At 37.3% G+C, this 22,263-nt stretch overlaps 1 protein-coding gene across 1 annotated transcript in view; it reads right to left on the bottom strand.

The window, feature by feature from the left end:
* Nucleotides 1-10,784: 10,784 nt before the first annotated feature.
* The window catches only part of creb3l1 (cAMP responsive element binding protein 3-like 1), a 34,405-nt gene continuing 22,926 nt past the window's right edge, over nt 10,785-22,263 (bottom strand). The window contains exons 5-12 of the mRNA XM_052138835.1: nt 21,467-21,666; nt 21,164-21,313; nt 19,854-19,912; nt 19,205-19,273; nt 15,712-15,811; nt 15,277-15,427; nt 13,062-13,305; nt 10,785-12,970 (exon numbers count right to left, since the gene is read on the bottom strand). Of these exons, the coding sequence (XP_051994795.1) occupies nt 12,934-12,970; nt 13,062-13,305; nt 15,277-15,427; nt 15,712-15,811; nt 19,205-19,273; nt 19,854-19,912; nt 21,164-21,313; nt 21,467-21,666 (1,010 nt within the window). The 3' untranslated portion in view covers nt 10,785-12,933. The remainder of the gene's footprint in view (nt 12,971-13,061; nt 13,306-15,276; nt 15,428-15,711; nt 15,812-19,204; nt 19,274-19,853; nt 19,913-21,163; nt 21,314-21,466; nt 21,667-22,263) is intronic.

Here is a 22,263-nt window from a genome sequence, read left to right as displayed (position 1 = left end):
ATGCTATAAATTAACCAAGGAAAAGATGATCGGTTCACGAGCAGCTTTAACTGAGTCAATCTGTCACGACACATTAAAGAGCCACAAAATAGTAGGCCTATTTATGGTTTAATTTTCTTTGAATTACCAAATTTGAAAGTTGAGACTTTATTAAATGTTACCTGCTTGGTCCTGTCTGTCAGCGCGTTGTCAGTGTCCTCTATGTATTTTTCACGACATTCATAGCTATAAGCGCATTATTAATAGCTATAAGTGAAAACTTCAGGTGTCGACAACGTATTATAGCCTACTCCAACATCGAGTGCAAAGTGGGGAGTTGAAAAAAAAAACTTACGGTGCTCTGTCATCTGCAGCTGCAACCGGGTGGCACCTCTTCAGATGCTGGTGCATTGCCGTGGTGCTAGAATGGAAGGCCATCTCCATTTTGCAAAGACGACGGAATTGTTTCCTTTTAAATTAAAGAATTCCCATACTTTAGAGGAACGAGTGCATGCCGCCTTGCACTTCTGATAGTCTGAGGAGCCACTCGTGTTGCTACTACGCTCCGGCGCCGCCATCTTTGTTTTGGGTCCGACGAATCGACACGCATATTTTGCGACGTCGACGCGTTGTCCCAGCCCTACTTAATTTATTTCACTAGATGGGAGCAAGTACTAGAAAAACTACATTCCATCAGAAGATGCCAATGTGAAATGTAGGTGGTGCATTTTTGCCCTCAAAGATGTGCTCGACCATAGCCTCCTTCAGCCTCATTTTCAGTTCATGCACCACCCTCAATTTTTCGTTGAATATCTCGGCATCGGAGTGGACTAGAAGCTCAATCTAGGTGTCATTACAAAGCTGAGATCCTGATGAAGATGTATTGCATTTTATCATCAATAGCCGATAACAAATATATCCAATGATTTGTTTAGCCTGATTTTCCTGCTGGACCACATATTTTGTTCTGGACATCGGAGATATAACATTGGATTATTCACCCAAGCAAGCTTTCGGACAATTGAAAAATGGCAAATTTTTTAGAAAAGGTAATAGCAGTTTTTAGCTATTTTGGGCTTACAGTAGCAGTGTTCAGAACATAAAATTGACTTTGCGTATAGTTTGTATTTCATGTATAACAAATATAATATTTGTGATTCTTTTTAAAATCTTTCAAATTGTGGCATTAGGGCAACAAAATAAACCGTACAGTCATATCTGACAGTGTCATGACAGCAGAGGTACTGAGATCGGATCTAATTGACAAGATGAAAACTGATCCCTCCAGCCCTACAGTAACATCATAAAAGACATTTACAACAAAGAATAAAGTTCAAAACATAACAACAGCTAAACAAAAAAAAAAAACTCAGATTGACTAGATGGCCACATATTTCATTGTTTATGCTTTGTTAATAATGTGTGAGCATACAGCTGTCCGCATATTTAATTATTTATTTGCTAAATGACTCCCACTCTTTTCAGTGCTAGAGTGATGATGATCCATGGCTGACTGCCCAAAACACATTACTGAGTTCACAACAAGAGCACTGAGGAGCACGGCTACAGTGACAGATTGGTTGCTATTATGTTTCCGTCTGTTATCGACTACTTCGGTGATCCTCTTTCTCACTCCAACAACATGCATTGATTCTCCCTCTCTTCCCTCTTTCTCTGTCTATCTCTCTCTATCTATCTGACTCAGTGGTGCTGTTGTGTTTGTGTCCTCTAGGTTTCAACCTACCAGTTAAAGTCTGTCTGGCCAAGCATCAGGGTCATTGGCTCTGTCTCTGGTTAACTCATATTTACACTGTAAAAATACCTATGATTCCACACTAATGTCCCATATTCTCTTACCGCGCTCAGAACAAAGTAGAACCCGTCCACCAACATACACACAAAACATGTTCGCTTTTACACACATATGCGTTCACATCACTTTACACTATGTAGAATAAAACCCCTGGACGTTATTACAAAATCGGCACAGCTAGTGCTGGTTTCATCTGAGATTAGAGCAAATCTACGGTATTATTTCTCTAAGATCCACTTACAATACCTAAGAAAAAGTGACAGACCTCAAGGCCCTATGCAGCTTTAACATGGTACTTGATTAAATCTTGTACTTCCTATTTACATTCCATGAAAGGCCAAGAGTTTCAGTAACACTTCCCACCTTTACCTTGTTTTTGCACCAAGGAAATATCTTAGTTTGTGGAACAGACTAATCTCAGAGCAAAGAAGTAAAGGTCATAAATCCTTATCTGCATTTAGAGGGTGCAACCTAGATCCAACACAAAAACGAGTTGCACAACAAGAGTTGAATAATTTATAACACTTTGCCTCCATACCATTATTTGATTACATATTTGAAGTTTAGTGGTTGGCCACATAAAAAAACTCACACACTTGTATTGCCCCACATATAATTGTGAATAACAGGCCTGTAAACAAATGTTGCCTGAATAACCAAGCATGCACTCCAACAAATTGTAAACTGTGTAAACAAAACCAACACACACACACACACACACATCTAACTTTAGGCATTAAAAAAAGAAATACAGGGTGCTAACTGGTTAGATGTGGCATTTGTACAAAAACACACGGCTGATGGCACTGATGATGCATTATACCAAAGTCTTTCTAGCAAGTCAGTGCACTGTATGCCATTTTTTAAATGCTCTCAGGAGGCTATTTCCAGTCATGTCAGTGCAGCTTCTACCCACTTGAATGGAGAAAGACCAAATCTAAAAAACAGTTGGTCAATATTATGATCAAAGAACATACTTCAAATTAGCAATAAAATCTGACAATACTGGAATCATAAATTGTGATTCTTTACCTCATATTACGTTAAAAACGCAATTTCCCTGGCTTGTATAGCTAATGTGCATGCGTGTTCTCGAGTTCATTGACAGGAGATGATTGTATCTAAAAGTATATTGGCAATTTTAACTGTTAGGTGGGACTTCCTTTCTACATCTGTTGTCCATTGGGTGCTCAGAGTTTCTTGTTTGGCTGTTCCCATTTCTCCCATTCATTTTAACGGAAGTGGCCTGTCTCTGCTAAATAATCTCTGATTATACTCACTCAAGACCCCTTCAGCTGCACTAATGACATTGATGATGTGGAAGATGATTGTGGCATCTGAACCCATAATAATTAAATTTACAGTAATGACAAGCTGAGCCACAGATCACCACAGCCTGCTGAACAATGTCACAAGTTTCTCATTACACCACCAAATTACCTGCAAAATGAGCCACAAGTAGTATGTACTGTATATGTACAAACACAAACAAAACCAAAACCATACCACTCATATATCAATATTACAATTTTGTGCACACTCCTAATACATACTTAATGAGGAAATTCCACAGATAGAGGTGAATGGCATAAACATGCTGAATAACTCTTAAATCTACTTGGTTTGGTTGAGTTGTTAGTTTAAGAATGTGGCAGACATGTTCACAAGTCTCTGAAGTCCAAGTCCAAGTCAAGTCTCAAGTCTTTGAGGTGGAGTCTAATGGCATTTTTCCACTGTATGTTACGGTTCAGTTCGAATCGACTCTACTCGCTTTACTTTTCTGAGCTTGCATTTCAACTGCTGTTTAGTGGCGCCTCAACGTGGGTGGGATTATAGGCTGATCATCATAGTTGCGCTGCCTCTACTGCAGTGACATCATCTTAAACGTGACACAAACATTACTGACCATAAACAATAACACGACCGCTAGCTGTTAGCTACTAGCTCATTGTGCTGCATAAAGCAGTTGTTGCGTAGTGATTTTACACAAGTGTAACAGTTAAATTGGCCTGGTTGTTTTAGAACCAAGCTGCCAGTAGCTGGTCAACTAAATAAAGTGAAGCTTTCAAGCAGAGTATACATTTAAAGTAACAAAACATTCCATCCTCCATCGTGGACTCCCAACAACATCGTGGCTGAGTCCAGGGCACTCTCCCTCCCATTGCTCGCAGGTCTAGATAGCATTAATTTGGTCGAACCACTTCCACTTTTCCTTGATGGTTCTGTAGTCACTTTCAAGGTTTTTTGTACTTTTCTCTACACTGTTGACAGGTCCGTTGGTAGCCATGTGTGGCCAACAGAGACACTTCATGAAAGACTTTTTCCTTTTGCGTCGTTTCGTTCGTCGCTAACGAGAGGAAGATCTGCACCTAGTTTATTGACCACGGCATGGTTTTGCGCACAGCCACCTTTTTTACAATTCAAAAGTCGCGTGAACAAATGATACTGTTATCACTGTTGCTAACTTTAAAACTAGTGGGTTGATGTCCCGTGTCACAAATCCAGTGTTGCTGGTAGTGACGATTCTCTCCGACCAATCAGTGAGCTGCAGGGTTTTGACGTCACATTTAGTATCGGCTCAGCCCGCTTGGAACCTCGACCGAGGTGGTACTAAAAAAAGTAGTTGAGTTGTATCGTGCAGTGGAAAAGCCCCATAAGTCAAGTCTCAAGTCTTTGAGGCGGAGTCCAAGTCAAGTCTCAAGTCTTTGAGGCGGAGTCCAAGTCAAGTCTCAAGTCTTTGAGGCGGAGTCCAAGTCAAGTCTCAAGTCTTTGAGGCGGAGTCCAAGTCAAGTCTCAAGTCTTTGAGGCGGAGTCCAAGTCAAGTCTCAAGTCTTTGAGGCGGAGTCCAAGTCAAGTCTCAAGTCTTTGATCTTCTTATTTATTTATTATGTATATTCCACAACAGTGAAAGATCTGGACAAACACACACACACACACACACACACACACACACACACACACACACACACACACACAATCTGATGTGATATGATATTGTAAAATAAATAATAATAGTAATTTATATATTATTGTTATTTATATATTACTAATAATTATATTATATACTGTAAAAATTATTGTATTTATTCTATATGATGCTTTGGCAACATTGTTTTTGAAACTTTCATGCCAATAAAGCCCATTGAATTGACATTGAGAGAGAGAGAGAGAGAGAGAGAGAGAGAGAGAGAGAGAGAGAGAGAGAGAGAGAGAGAGAGAGTTTCCATCTCTAGAGTGTGGTATTTCAACTTTTGCTTGCAGATATGTCTTCAGAAAACGTCGACAAGTTAAATTGGGTTAGAAGTTTACCGTTTTACTAATCTAGTTGTTTATTTTTTTAGTGGAATTTACCTGTAAGACACCTGCTTCCGGATCGTGAGGTGTAAGAAGTCGCTGCTCTCCGCCTGGTTATCAGACAGCCCCTCTCTCTCTGTCCCGTTCCCCGGACACTCCTGGTGTTTTAAACTTGCTCTGGTGTGTCCGGTTTCACACAGGAACACGTCCTCCTCCTCCACCACGTCCTCCAAGGTCGGCGGCATCACGAGCATGGTCAATGAGTCTGCGGAGCTGTGCGAAGCGTCAACGGTCGAGTCTGATGCCTCTGCCATGTCCAACTACAAAACGACCGTTAATAACGTTGAAAAAATATAATACTGAGAGGTACAGCAGCAGTTACGTTGAAATGAGTGCTTTCGGAGAGGTCACGCAGCGGGATGGTTGTTTGGGGGCAGTTTGTGGTAGTTTTTTGACATTACCTTCAGTTTCGGCTGATTCTGCGTACGACCACCGAGACACACAGCTGACTGTGTCATGAGACCTCGCCCACCTGCACTACCACAGTAAAATCAAGCAATCATAAGAAAGAATGCTCAGAAGCCCCTCCCATATTCACTCCCGCTGCAGAATCAGCCAATCTCTCTCTCTCTCTCTCTCTCTCTCTCTCTCTCTCTCTCTCTCTCTCTCGTCACACCACTAATCCTACTCAAGCGCTGACTGGCACTGATCATCACAGCAAACCTACAAACAAGGAAACAAGGACCAGGCTGCTGGAGATGAAACAATCCAGTTCTTTTTACTCTGCAAGTGTCAATGTTGAACAGCATTGTGTCAATAACACTGTGTCAACACTCTTCATTTGTTCCAGGTCTACATATTGGGGCATGTAAGAGCAAGACTATAGTGTCTATATGTAGTTGTGTTTGTGGAAAAGAGAATTGTATCTTTTAAATAGTTTTTTTTTTCTATTTGTGTGTGTGTGTGTGTGTGTGTGTGTGTGTGTGTGTGTGTGTGTGTGTGTGTGTGTGTGTGTGTGTGTGTGTATTTATCACTTTGTGGGGACCAAATGTCCCCATAAGGATAGTAAAACCCGAAATTTTTGACCTTGTGGGGACATTTTGTTGGTCCCCATGAAGAAAACAGCTTATAAATCATACTAAATTATGTTTTTTGAAAATGTAAAAATGCAGAAAGTTTTCTGTGAGGGTTAGGTTTAGGGGTTGGGTTAGGTTTAGGGGATAGAATATAAAGTTTGTACAGTATAAAAACCATTATGTATATGGAAAGTCCCCATAAAACATGGAAACACAACGTGTGTGTGTGTGTGTGTGTGTGTGTGTGTGTGTGTGTGTGTGTGTGTGTGTGTGTGTGTGTGTGTGTGTGTGTGTGTGTGTGAGTGAGTGAGTGAGTGAGTGCACATTTGAAAGCCTTGTGGTTTAAAACTCAATTCAATGCAATAGCATAAAGCCAAAAGTAATGTTATTTTGTTTTAGGTAGCAGTAATGCAGTATTCTAGTGTTAGTTAATAATACCGAGTCTTTTAAGGATTTCACAGATCACTGGTTGCAATGCTAGGAAGGTAATTTTCCATTAAGAACTTATTTAACAGCTTGTGTAAAATAAATCACCTTCATAGAAACACGTGGAATGAAACTCAGTAAGAATGCAGTCACTCTGCATTTATAGGGAAAGTTCACCCAAAAATGAACATTTTCTCATCATTTACTCACATTGTGTGTCTTTTTTCTGCTGAACACAAACGAAGATATATAGAAGAATAATTTAGCTCTGTAGGTCCATAAAATGCAAGTGAATGGTGACCAGAACTTTGAAGCTCCAAAAATCACATAATGGCAACATAAAAGTAATCCAAATGACTCCAGTGTTTTAATCTATGTCTACAGAAGCAAGGCAATCACTTTGGGTGTGAGACCAATATTTCATTTTTATTTAGTTTTTTACTATAAATCCCCACTTTCACTTTAAAGTGAAAGCTGAGATTTATAGTAAAAAGGATTTAAATAGTGATCTGTTTCTCACCTACACAAATTAGATGGCTTCTAATGGAAGACATGGATTAAACCACTGAAGTCTTAAGATTACCTTTATGATGCCTTTATGCTATACAGTATTTGGAGCTTAAAAAGTGCTGGTCACTATTCACATGCATTGTATGGACCTACAGAGCTGAAATATTCTTCTATAAATCTTTGATTATGTTCTGCAGAAGAAAGTCACATAATGTGAGTAAATTATGAGAGAATTTTCATTTTTGGGTGAACTATGCCTTTATGAGGCCCAAGACTTTGGTTGGATTTAAAGATTCTGACTTTGTGACCGTGTTTGGAATGGTTCATAAACCATTCCAAATATGGCAATACAAATTAAACAGTTGGTGTTTTGAAAGTCAATTTCTGTCTAGGCTCATACCATAAAGTCTTGGCTACAAAAAATCTATTGAACATTTCCACCAAAGTTGCTTGGGTAATAACACCTGTAGGTTAATAGCATGTTGTCACAGTATATGGGTTATGTTGTCACAATGAGAACACTGAACTCAACTGAAGTAAATTTAAACTGAAAACTCAACACCAATCATTTCAGAGTACATCCCACATAGCAAGAACTTAATAAAATTAATAAGTCAGGCGGAAATAGCCTCTGATTGTCATACATGTAAAACCCAGTGATAAGCACTGTATAATAGGAATAACAGTAACCTAATGTGCAACCTTGAGTGACACTTTTAATTAAATTAAAATTATGTAATTTTACACAATATATTTGAGGTTAAAACATCTACTTTCTAACAACTATGTCTCATATTTCATTACAGGAATAGCTGATTTTATCTTAAAATATATGTGAGACGTTAAATAACATTCATGAAATGTTAAATAAATTAATCACACCGAGTTGCTAATTACATACTGTACAATGTAGCACCTATTTATTAAGATGATGCCTCATTGGAACTGTTTGAACACTAATAAAGAAATTATTGTCTTTAGTCTGTATATTCGTATGATAAGGTTTCAATTCCATTCATCAAATTTTTATTTGACATTTTTAAGGAAATAAGCATGTGTGTGTTTACTGATCTCAGTGGCCAGTTAGATTCTGTATCTGTAGTAGATGGTAATGTTGAGCTGAGAGATTTTAGAAACAATACACATTTGAAACAATACACTTATGATTTCTAAATAAACTCGTCACACAAGCTCATAGTCTGATTGCAGTTTTACTTCAAGATATCAGTTTTCAGCACTGCAGTACAAGAAGTGAATAATTATAATAATAATTCTGCATCCAATTTACTACACTTGTACTGCAGTTGAAAAACTACAGTTAATTATTGTAAGTGAAACAACCATGAATTTAAAACACAATCATGATACACAATTGTCTGTCCTTGGTCCTTCACTCACAGTGAAAGCTCACTGTCTATGGTAACAAATGCAGTCTTCTTGAGTATTTAAGTAAGACTGCTGCTGTCACACTCTTATCCACACACACACACATCTACTCATTCTATGCCAATGGATTTCAAAACATTTCTCTACCGAGTATATTGTGGATGTATTTTTCTTGCTGGAGATGCAGTTATTTTAATAAATCATTGTAAAACCTTAATTAACTGTATAGCTGAGTTATCAGCTTTCATGCTACAAAAAACATGTATTACAGGTAAAAGAGTCAGCTTTTCTGGAATAAAAATAGAGCAACAATAACAGGTGTGCACAAACTGGTCTGGAGAACTATGGATATTTGTGTGGAAGGAAGACATGTAATCCTTTGTTCTTTTCCTCCTCTCTCTTTCTCTCTCGCTGTACCTTTCACACCCTTTATGAGATCTGTTTTTCTTAAAATAATGTTCTTTATGTCTGCAGTACAAAAAAACTCATGTTTAATGAGCAAAAAAGGACATTACCTCATTTAACTAGCAAATGTTATTGTCAAGACACAAAGTATACCTCTTCTTTCTCCAAAGAGCACAGTTTAACTGCACATGCAAAGTGAGTTTAGTATGGTTTTGCAATTTTTAGTCAATGATATTAAGTCAGACTGTGTGTGCAGGTCTACTGTCAGAGCACTGTTTACTGAATAAGTACAAAAATCATCAATTGGAATCATTATAGAAATCACAGAGCAAAATGTCCAAATTGTGTGAACCATGAGGGGAAGAATTAGTTTCACATTACAATCTGCCCAAAGTGTAATAGAATAACGCACAAGTTGGTTAAAGCAATGTCATTTGGATTTATTTTTTTAATACAGTTCAATGTGAAATGAAGTATTGCTGTACATTTTGAATTGTGCAGTTCTTTAATAGGGCCATAACACTGTGGACTTTCATACCACACTGTGTTTAATGATTCAAGATCCTTGACAGAACTGCACACTATAAATCTTATCAGGTCAAGTGTTTATTTTTGCATCATCAAAACAGTTTTTTTATAACACTTATTCTGAAATTAATATTAAAATGAATGTCTAAATGAAAAAAAAAATGTTGCTACACCTCACTATGTTATCATCAAATGGCTCATGCTGTTGCTATTGTTCATTATCTGACATTTTAAACCTGATGTACCTGTTTGAACTGAAATTTGCTCAGTCTTGTCTAATGTACTCAAACACACTATACAATACACTGCACTCAAAAATGAATTTTGGCAGGTTGTTCGTTAACTTAATTAAAATGATCTACACATAATTCTAAAATATTTAGTCACATTTTGATATAATTGCATTCTTTCCAATTAAATACGTTAATTAATCCATTTGAGCTGGGACTAAATAAATACATTTTGTAGCGTTGATGAAACTGGGCAGGGGATGAGATTGAGAAGATGAGAATAGGAGGAGATTTGTTCATGTTTAATGTTCTGTTATGTAACTGTTAGGCTGTTTTGGGGGTTACCATTGTGGTAAAGATTAATGCTTGTGGTTAGTTTGAGGATGGATTTTGACATTCAAGTGATGTTTGATTTCAGTGCTGCTTAGCTCCAAGCTGTTGACAGTGCAACAGTTTCACTGCCCTTACACTTGTTTATTTGACATATACTAATGATTAATACAAATAAATTAAGATGGACCAACATAAGAATATTTATTAAAATAAATATTATTAAACAGAGTTTAGCTAATCTAATAAAGTTGAGAAAACTACAATAGAACATTGATTTGGTCTAATTTAACTAAATTATGAAAATGACAATCTAATGAACACATTTAAATTAAGTAAGGCTAATGACATTTTTTGAGTGAACAGCATATTAGTATTGCACTTGTAATTGTGTGCTTGTTATTCCCTGAAATTGGTAAATTCCCTTTCAAACATAACATCAAAATTATATTTAGAAAAAAAAAATGTATAAATTTACATCTATCAAACAGAAAAATATGTTGTAATTTTGTAATACCATAGCGTAATAATAACCATGATGGCTTTCCAGCTGCTATGTTATCCAATGAAATAAAAGAATAATCACATAGTGGCCTGTTGCATGTGGTGCGGGACAGGTACAGTGCTGACATCTAGTGGTCATAACTTGAACACACAATGTACGCTTCAGACAAAATCAGTGATGGTGATTTTGCTGGCCCTGTCAAACCCACCATACCAACCATAATTTTGAGTCAAATAATATTAATAATACAAGAATTATTTTATGCACCGAGAAGGTGACAAAAAGAACACGGAGACAGTGGGTTGCATCTGCAAATTTTTTATTTTGCCTCAATCTAACTCTACTTTAGAACAGACAGAAACAGCAAGAAAGAAGAGGAGCTTAGAGCATAGATACAAATAGGAGCAATATCCATACACAGATAAAAATAAAACCACATGCCCCCAAAATGCATGGTGCATACTAAAATGCATTGGAAATATAAAAATACGTCCTTCATATTTACAGTCAACATTTAACATAAATCATATTTACAAAGGGCAAAAAGGCAACAATTACATTTGAAGGATACACTCTGTCATACAGGTTTGAGACTAGATTTGAATACTCAGTATGTGCAGTGAAGGCATAAGATTTCCATTTAGCCTCTTAGAAACATTCAAATAAACACTTAACATTTTTGCAGTTCAATATTATTACACATGAGGACTATATCAATGTGTGAGACATTCAAATCTCAACAAAATCCTCACAGTATTAGAGGCCATGATAAAGGGTGATTCAAAATGTAAAGCTCTTTAAAACTCCACTGATTTTAGTTTCACGTTGATCATAAGACATTATTTAGTTCTTTAATTCTATAAGCAATCACACTTCGTTTTCCATTGTGTTATGGCAGCGATACCAAAGAGTACCTTTATAAAACTGACTGTCACACATTCCTTTATGAGAGCCACAAGTTTCATAAAAAATTAAAAAAAACTTGACTTTAAGTATTCAAACATTTTGACTATCAGTGGTCATCTCAAGCTGTAAAATAAAAAATAAAATAAAAAATAAAACATTTGACTGAAGCGACAGAGAGCATCAAGAAAAATGATTTAGAACAAAATGAACATATTTTGTCATGATTAAGTTGTTTCTAAACACCAACGTCATTTTTAAAACATTACAAATACAAAACTGCACTATCAACTCCAGTATTCATGTGGTGAATTATATACAGTGGTCAAACAGTTCTCTCAGGTAAACATTAAAAAGACGTATTCCATTATCAGACAAAAGTATTTGCTCTAAATAATATTAATTATTTCAAATAAGCTTCCTTTTTCAATATGTGATAACCGTTTGTTGGTGTTTTCATTCAATCTATATTCTGAACCTTTCCTTCAATTCATTATAGCCAATATTTTGGATTCATTTTGACAGATCTGATTGAACATGGCTAGACATGCACAGGATTTTATGGTCCCTGTTCATTTTCTCTTTATATACAAGACTTTCTGTTCACAGAAATAAAGATAAAAGAAAAAAAAACTGTTTAACAGTTAAGACAACAAGATCATGTAATCTTCACATCATCTTTAATAAAAAAAAAATTAAAAAAACGATCATACTTTTTTTGTGCATAAAATAAATATGCTATTTTTGGATGCTGCAAATACTAGAAATATATTATGGACACAATTTTAATTCAGTACAAAAGCCTCAGACTTTCAAAAGTTAATAATAATAATAATAATAACCTAAAGCCTTAATCAGCTGTCAATAAAAGTAAGCAGAGAAAAATAGATATACGCTGTCTTATAAATATGACTACATGAAAAAGAATGTGAAGGCACTTAAATCAATTAGTTTTCCTAGTGCAAAACAAGTGCAATCCAGTTTAAACTTATTAGGAAAAAAGCCAAGATGGCAAAGGAAGAAAATCCTGTTAAAGAAAGCTTAAAACCGCAAGGTATGCCAGGCACCTGTGATTTCACCTGCCGGAAAACATTCAGATACTAAAAAGAGAGCCATTAAAAGAAAATAAGCTCTTTGGGATATGTTCTAAATGGACAGTCTCATGGCATTCTAGGAAAATCAAAACAAACACTCATGAACTTTCCCTCCCCCATCCTGCATAATGAAGAGCTGCAGGCTCACATCCATATAAAATAGAGCAGCGCCCACAACCACCCACCTTTTCCCTCTCTTAGTCTTTCAAACTCAGTGCTTGATGGTAAAAAGGAGTTTCAGCAGCCATTTTATGGATGGATAAATGGATAAATATGTTTTGTTTTCACACAGTTCTGTTTCCACAGTTCCGTGGGTGAACGTCATAGGAATGTATTATAGGTGGGTTTGACCATGGTCATGAAACTTGTTGGTTCTTTATGATGGGGTCAGAAGACTCAGGATTGTAACGATAAGGGTCACCGAGTGCAGGGTCATCAAAGATAAGTGGAGGGGTCAGAAATATTCTGCTCCGGCCTCAGGATCCTGCTTTCTGAGAGACAAAAGTTCAGTTCAAAATTATTAGCATGCCACAGATTAAACATGTCTGACCGAATAAGAAGCGCTGTCTGTGTGTGTCTCACCTTGAGTGGTAGTTTGGTTCCGGGGGATGGAGGGGGGCCGCGGACGTGTTACTGTAGCCTATGGGCTCTGGTTGTGCTTGGCTCAAGTACCTGTTCACGACAGCAGAATGGTCCTTCTCGTAGTCTTTTAGGTTCTGTACATAATGTCGCGGCACCCTCTCCATCCTCTCCACACTCAGCACGCCCCCGTGGCCGTCCTCCACTGGGGCACCCTCGTCATAGAAGAGCAGGCTGCGGGAGCGGACTACACAAATATGCATACAGAGAAGAGAGTTAAACCATTTACTAATGTCAAACTACATCAAGATCAATTTGCTTATTCTTCATGTGTCTCTGGGCTTGTGAGCTGTGAGATGAAGAAAACTGTGTTTTTGACTCAGAAGAAGTGTACAGTAAGTGATTGTGTCTGTCTGTTTATGGAAGAAAGACAGAGCAACTCTTTTTCTTAAATGAACCAACATGCATGAAAGGTTCCATGATCTTCGGTTACTACAGCAACCCAGTCGCTATCAGCCATGGGTCGTGTACGTAGGGCCCTTGTGAAAATGGATGAGGCATTTGAAGCCCCTTTCAAGCACTGCTTTGATAGAGCCGAATGAGACTCAGCTCTGTGTGTGTTAGTGTGTGTTAGTGTGTGTCTGAGTCAGTGTGTGCTGTAAGGTTGAAAGAGGATTGTAAAATTAGCTCAAAGTGAAGTAATGATTTCAATCTAAGACTTTCTGAGATGTCTGACAGTAATCTGAGGGTGAGAATGGTCACAGACAGCCCAGGAGCTCCAGTAATAACCAGCGCAGATCCACTTACTACTGTACTCTCACTCTTTCATTCTCTTGTGAACTAAAATAAGTGCTATCAAAAGCAATGCTATTAGCTGCCTAGATAATATATATATATATATATATATATATATATATATATATATATATATATATATATATATATTGTTTTTTATTTTATTTTTTTAGGAGTGAATGTTTTTTAGAATCTGTGAAACTAATTAATCATAGTTTTTTTGTGATTCCGTGATTAATCGTGGTACAAGACACATCAAAACAAACATTAAAATATAATCATAAATACATTTACTTCATTCTTTGTCTCAAAGAACTAAGAATAAATCTGTCATCATTAGTCATCATTTTTATTCATTTAAATATGTACGTTAAAAAAAATTTAATTAGACACATTTTTACAATTATAAATCTTTGATACAAGTATATGTTTACATGCCAGAAAATTGGTGGACTTTGGGCAAAATCTGCCATTTTCCAGTGGACTTTTTTAATAATAGGATAAAATGGAAAGATAACATTTTTTCAAGACTTATTGACTTAAAAGTACATTGCCAATGCATTATTAGACACTATACATACAGATATAAAACAAATTGAATGCTTAAGTTTAATTTGCTGAAGTTTAAAATATCGAAATTATTATTTTCTCTGGCCGACGTTCAGTCTCTATTGCTCAGTTTTGCTTTTGATACAAGTACCGATTACAGTAAGCGTTTCGTTTTTTTTAATCGTTAAACAGTTACCTATTAATCACAGAAATCAACGCGTTAAATTTCCCAGAACTAATATGTATAAAGTGCCATTCTGTCTATGTCAAAATTGAAAATCTGGGATTTAGAAATGAATTGTAGGATATTGGAAAAGTTAAAACAAAGAAACATGATGTAAGATAAATAAGAAATATTCAAGATTCACCACTACTTCTAAGTCACTAATCCAATAACAAAATATGTGACATTGACCATGTTAACTCTTTTGTATGAAAGGTCAGATTTCTTTGTTTCCATTGAAAAGCTCATGCCTGTTTGAGTGCATGCTGTAATTACAGCATATCAGATACTTAGAAATTAATCTTAGGTTTTTTCACTTCTTACTCCAATTGCTATCCTTATAATGTAATTTGTAACAATAAAAAACTGTATTAGATTTGAAAAATGCAAAATAGATGCATTTTCACAAGTGGACTTTTGAACTGCAATCTATGAAAGAATGTCTGAAAGTCATCATATCACCTCTGTGCAGGCAAATAGCATCACGTAACACAGTTTTTTGTGTTTTTTATAATGCATTTATTTGAGCCTGTAAATAAAAACATCTTTGCTCATATGCAGAGAAATGTAATAATATACTTTACATGTCATGTGCACTACACAGTAATGCTTGAGTTTGTTTCATATATTAGGGGCAGGGATGAAACATACCCTGACTGGTGGTGTAGAGGTCACCTGGGTTAAGCGGTGCGGACTTCACCGTGTGTGAGGATGATGAAGATAAGGAGGAAGAGTAGAGGGAGAGCTCTGGCAGGCAGGGAGCCAGCGAGCCCAGCACCAACACAAAACACAGCACCACCACCTGGCCAGGAGGAGGAACCACACACACGGTGAGCACTCCGCCCCACTGCAAGCCTACTTTTACTACACCTGTTAGAGCAGCACTGACCAGCATCTACATGCAAAAGCATGTCAGACTAAGCTAAACAGACTAAAAAAATTCTAAATATTTTATTACGACAACACAGCACTCTGGTTCTTTTTGTTTTGGGGGGGGGGGGTTATGTTTGTTTGTTTGTTTGTGTGTATACATGAGAGCGACTCAATGCTTTTGTCTGTTTCAGTATATGTATGTACAGTACATACCATGAGGCAGGTTCCAGTCTGCGTGGAGGCGATTTTGCAGGATCGAGGCACTTTCCCGCTCACTAGAGCTTGCAGTCTTTGCAACTGTTGGAGCAGAGACCTACAGGTGACACATATCACAAAAGAAAAATGATATATAATGTCTTTAGTTTAAGTGATAGTTCACATGATAAAATGAAAACTTTGTTATAATTTGCTCACCCTCATGTTGTTCCAAACCTACATTATTTTATTTTGTCCATTGATTACAAAGGAAAAATGCAAGGCAGAAAGGCCACAGTCACCATTCACTTTTATTGCATCTTTTTCTTTGCATACAATGAAAGTGAATGGTGACTGAGGCTGATATTCTGCCCAAAATCTCTTTTTGTGTTCCACAGAAGAATGTTAGTCATACATTTGAAGCTACATAAACTTGAGAAAATTATGACAGGATTTAATTTTACTTATTCCTCTAAGAGATCATGAGAGATACTGAGATAATGCGTTCCACAATGAATGCACTTGAATGGCCTTTCATTTTCAGTGCGACACATGAACTGGTAGCAAAAGAAAATGTAAATTTGAACATCTCCTTCTTGACTAATTATTAAATTGGACTGCCAAAATGTCAAATAAATATATTTCAGAGATGATAACTGGACATCACTCGCTAAATTAAACATACAACGATTCAATGAACGTAGTGAAGTCACGACAACAATATAGCATACTCTATTAGAAGTGTTTATCATTAAGTACATATTATATTATCTTCTTTAAAGTGTGCAATTCAGTATACAGTAAAAGGTATGCTAGTATTTCCCACTAACTGTGCCTATGCATCTAATGAGACAGAAATTAGTAAGCATCCAAAGGGCCATAGAGCTCCCTCTAGTGGACAAACTAAGACTAAGATGTAAAGTCACATAATGCAGAGAGCTACTAGTAGAATTTTAGCTCTGAGTAACATTCAGCTTGTAATTGACATTGATTTGGTCATAATTAGGCTACACTTTTTCACAGCAGAGTCTGTGGTGAAACCACTGTGCCACAACAAGAAATCTTCAAATTGTTTTGAAGTGAATGCCATTAAGCCAAAGAGCTACTTCCACCACCAGAGAGAGCCATTACAACATGTTGGACAACAATAAACAAGCCCAGTTATTTACTGTCATTTCACAGACACTTTTATCCAAAGCAACTTATAGCATGCTTAATAACATGAACAATCCCCCAGCGCCAAACTAGGGTTAAGTGACTTACCCAAAGGCACAATGGTGATAAGGGGTTCGATTGTGCAACCTTTTGGTTATCAGCCCTGAATTTTAATCACTAGGCCACGGCCAACCCAAAAGAAACATGTATATCAGTTCTCACAGACACAATGTGCAGAATTACTCATACTGAGTGCTGCTAACTAGTCCAGTTATACAAGGATGCTCTTAGCAGTAGAGATCTTCTACCATCCTACTGAAATAGCAGTAATCATCTCACTTTGATTATATAACCAGTGGATTTCTCCAGATTAATATATAACCCACCCACCACACAACACACAAACTTCCCCCTGCTGTCTCTTTGAATTCTCCTAGCTGACTCTGAGGGTTCAATGCTAACAAGAAGCGGCAGAGAGCCAACACACACACGCACTCTTTATCCTGTAATGAAGGGCAGGCAGGCATCGTGCTGTGTGGTACTTAAAGAGTGTTGTTAATAAGGGTCCTGAGCCAATCCTTTAAAAATCTCAGATTACATTACTCTACACTTATACACACAAACTGAGACTCCCCTGTCTCTCTCCTGCTCACACACTCACATAGAGCACTGATGGCTGTTGCATTGCTACAAAAAAAGTTACAGTAGCCCCAAATGATAGAGAAACAGAAAGATAAAGAGAACCCTGTTGAAAAGAGCAGCATTGCTTGTCACCAAGGTATGATATATTTTGTATACTGGTCTCTGGCATGGGATGCTGGTGTCCCACCAGGCTATCTTGAAGGTATGTTCTGGGTTCAATAAAATGAATGCTCATTTGACAGCTTTCGTGGAATATTGTTGATTGCCACTAAAAAAAATTCAGACACGTACCTATATTATTTAACAAATAAAAAAGCTACATTCAGGCACTTACAGTGGAAGTGAAAGGGGCTAGTACATAAACATTAAAATAGACGCTGTTTCAAAAGCATAGCCACAAAACATAAATATTATTTGTGTAAATAAATATGAGGGTTATCCAATTTTACAAATCTGTTGTCATGATGCAGTAATGCCAGTAAATCCCTGATTTTATCACACTAAATCATGTTAATGTGGGATAATGACTGCATCTGAAACCAAAGGTAGCTTCATTGTTGCCTCACTGACCTATCAATCAATGACTTAACCGGTAGCGTTTGTGTACAAAGGTACCTCTGGAAACTGATTTCAGACAGGCATCCCAGGCAGTACTACATCACATTGTTGCTAGGATACAAGCATTCGTTAAGTCTAACCGAACCACAAAGGTCTAATAATCTAGAACAAAATCAAGAGAGTTTTGGCGATGACCAAGCCTTTATTTATTAACTGCAATACTACTTTCATGCTAGAAATGGAATCAAAAGTTGGAAAAAGTAAAAAAACAAAACAACTTACATTTATTTTCAAACTGGCTATAAACCACCTCTTTGGCTTCCATTTTCTTTCTTTAGTTCAACCGCTGTTATTGCACAGGATTCTGGGATTAGATAGGCAGTGAAGGATACATCAATGCTGCCTTTAAAATCAATTAGATGAAGATATCTCAGTAGAGAGAATGTGACGAGAACATTTGGATTCTGAAGCGACTTGGTCACTTGCTGCCTCCGTATACAGCTTCCAGAGGCAACATATTCCTGGTTTCAGATGTAAACATCAGCCAGTGTTTGCATCTTGTAGCTCTACTTTTGAAACTACTTTTGTATTTTAATGTATATGGACTGGCCCCATTTATTCCATTGTAAGTGTCTGACTGTAACTGTGATTATTTCAGAATGGCATTACAAACAACCCAACTTTTGACATGGAAAGAAAACATCAATGATGTTACAAGAGCAATCTCTCTGTCTAGAGGCCTTTGACACAAGCTGAATTATTGAGAAAATGATAATGCCTGTAAAGGCAAAGAAAATCTGCTTATTCATATATAGAGGAAGCACTTCAATAAGGTTTTACATTTAACCCACAAGAAAAGAGCTGACTTTGATAACATCCAATTCCCCCTCGGGCGTTCTCTCTTTCTGTTTCTCCAAACAGTAGGAACAGACAGCACCCTGTTGACAGTGCCTATGTTCTTACTAGGCCACCCAGAAGTGAATGAAAAGGTGCTGCTCTATATGATTGGAAGGGAAGGTAAAGACCTGTGAGCATCTGGACTGACTACGAAGAGGCTGCTGCATACACTTACCGCAAACATGGTTACAATTACATTTAAAATCCCTCTATAAAATGTTCAACATTATTAAACGCATGCACACATATGGTATCTCACCTGTTGGCATTCTCGAGTGTCTCAACTTTTTTCCACAATTCATTGTTCTCTGAAGTATAGTTCTCCACTCTGTAGAGGAGACAGAAAGAGAGTGTTATTCTACCACATGGTCACAATGACAGACTGAAAGACATAAATAAACTTGTTTCCCTTGTTAACTTTATGACTTTTGAGCTCTGATCTTACATCATCAAATAAAATGCACATGACTTCATTTACAGTAATGACAGCAAGATTGTGGAAAAAGTGTGTATGTGTCCAGTGTAAGTCCAGTCTCTCCAGCTCACTTTCCAAACCCTGATAGCCTAACAGCAGCACAGAAGGGAAAATGACTCATGCAAATGAACACACATACTTACGTCCTCACACCCCAATGAGTGCATGGACTACAGCCATTGGCCACATTCACACAACAAAACCTATAAAACAGCATGAGGGATATTGAGAATTTTGCAGGAAGATTGTGTGCTGGGGTGAGAGAGAAAAGATAATTAAATTAAAGGAGGTCAAACTGAAAATGAGAATGATGAGAGACAGACAAAACACAGCCATGCAAGTGGAAGCTAGACAAACACTTGAAGAAATAGAGAAGAAAAGAGAAAAGATGAGTGAAGGAGAGGTACAGAGCAAATGAATAGAGTGGAAATACCTTTTCTCCAAACACTCCACATATTCCTTCTTCTTCCTGCGACTCTCCTGTGCTGAGATCTATGAAAAAATGAGTCCATGAGAAGATTGAGAATATGATGAAATGACTCAATATTAAAGGAATAGTTCATCCAAAACATTTTATTTTGTTATAATTTACTCAAACTCATGTCGTTCAAACCAGGGGTTGCATTAATCGAAAATTCCAAATGCTGATCATCATTTTGACAGATTAAAAAGTACAAGAGAATAATTTGAACCTAGTGTATCAGTTTTGACTTCACTCTCTGTGTCTGGGTGCCCTGTTTATTCCCTGGTATTAAAATGTGTTAAGATGTGTATTAACCCATTTACACCTGGTAATATGCATCTCTTTTGATCAGTTGTGTTCGGATTTCGAGGAGAGAGACTTAGATTTCATGCATACATTAATCAATATGTCCGTGTGTTGATGCATGGTAATAAAGCGCAAAAATAGTACAGTATCAGAAAGAAAGTGCTTTGTTATTGCTGATAAAACTTACATTTAATCTAAGGGCAAACATTATGTTTAAAGCAGAATATTCAGTTATTTTAGTGGAGTACCTCTACCTAAGCTTCAGAGATGTGTGTGTTTCTTATCTATGATCTATGATATCAGGCACACTAAATATACAAATCGGTTGATTGACAATCAAAAAATCTATTAAATAGACCTATCCACTGTATATAATGTACAGAATATGCCATTATAATGGATGCTATGCCACTGAATGTAGCCTTAGTATTTATAAAAGAAAAACAAGTATGATAAATAAAATTAGATCATGATGGAAATTTTACAACTCAGTCCATCAGAGTGACGGATAAAGATTTTTTTCTAGCGCAACCTTTGGTTCAAACCCATATGACTTTCTGTCTTATATAGTGCACAAAAGGAAAAATGTCATGAATATCCCGGTCCATCTACCTAATTCAATGGCCATTGATAGTGTTTATACTAGAACTTGCATTGTTTAGCGGTACAAATACAATGTAAGTTCATGAACGCGCAACTGATGTTAAGAGTTTCACTAAAAAATGACTTACATTTCATGTTGTTTCTGACCAAAACATATTGTATCACTTCAGAAGACCTGGAATATGACGCATGAGGCAAACATACTTTTAGATATTCATAATATTTTTTTATTTTTGTGTTCTGCAGAAGATAGAAAGTAATATGGCTTTGGAACAACATGACAGTGAGCAAATAATGACAGAATTTTCTAGGTGAGCTATATATTTTTTGGGTAAGCTATTCCTTTGTTACTGTGTTGTCATGAGCAATACCTTGTTTTTGATTTTCCGACGCACTCGTTTGAGGGCTTTCTCCTCCGTTTTGGTGAGGGGTAGTTTGCTGGGGACGGGATATCCCTCAGCGATCAAAGTTCTCTTCTCTTCCTCTGTCAGCATCAACGGGCCTGATGTTCCCTGCAACTTCTGAATAAAAACACAAATGTGTATATGTTTACATGTTTTAGGCATTTTTATTCCGAATAACCATATTTCCATTTACATTATAAATAATGAGCATTCTGCGTCACATTTACAAATGATTGATGCATCATGTATAATGTATTGTGTGTGGCTCACATGTGGGGCGGTGAGGAGAGGGGACGAGGAGATTGCTGCGGAGGTGCGGGCCTGTAGCCGGGCAGGACTAGAGGGAGGAAGTGAATGTGGGCTCTGCAGGCGTGCAGGGCTTAATGGTGGCAGCGAATGTGGGCTCTGGGATCCATCGCTGTCACTGCCATGGCTGCTGGGGGGAGTGGGCGGTAACCGCAGGTGCTCATCTGTTGGGGTAGAAAGAAATGATCTTGAAGCACCTGAAATACCAGTGGCTCTTGTTCACCAAAATACACCTGCTTGTTAATAAACTGAATATCTGGCATATGCCAGACTAGTGAATGGTATACTCAGACACATATAAACTCACCAAAACAGTCAGTTTTAAAATGGCCAATTAATCTTTGAGCAACACCAAGCTAAAGTGAGAATCAGAGAAGTTCCAGAGTGAGAGAAAGTCAACTCTTCTGTTTTCCATCCATTCACCTGTCATCAGGAAACACCAATATGGCCTGATCCTTTGAGTATGGTTTTGGACATTGAACACACGCATGTACAAAGCTGCTAGGCCTGGTGGATTTTGTACTGGATCATGTGTTTGGTCTGGCCAGGCCCCAACATACACAACACTGCTTTAATTCAGTTTTTTTTTTTTCTGGATGAGCAGGATGAGAGGATGTCATACTGCCAGACAGACAATGCACACACCAGGCATGCAGGTGTTACATGTTTATTGCCATCAGCAGATGCATTTTCATCCAAAGTGAAGTACAGTAAACAGAGGGGCCAGTCACTCTGGAACAACTTTGGGTTACATGCCTTTC

Source organism: Xyrauchen texanus, chromosome 2 (assembly GCF_025860055.1).
Source record: "Xyrauchen texanus isolate HMW12.3.18 chromosome 2, RBS_HiC_50CHRs, whole genome shotgun sequence".
Classification (NCBI taxonomy): domain Eukaryota; kingdom Metazoa; phylum Chordata; class Actinopteri; order Cypriniformes; family Catostomidae; genus Xyrauchen; species Xyrauchen texanus.
This window is presented reverse-complemented; position numbering and strand designations above follow the sequence as displayed.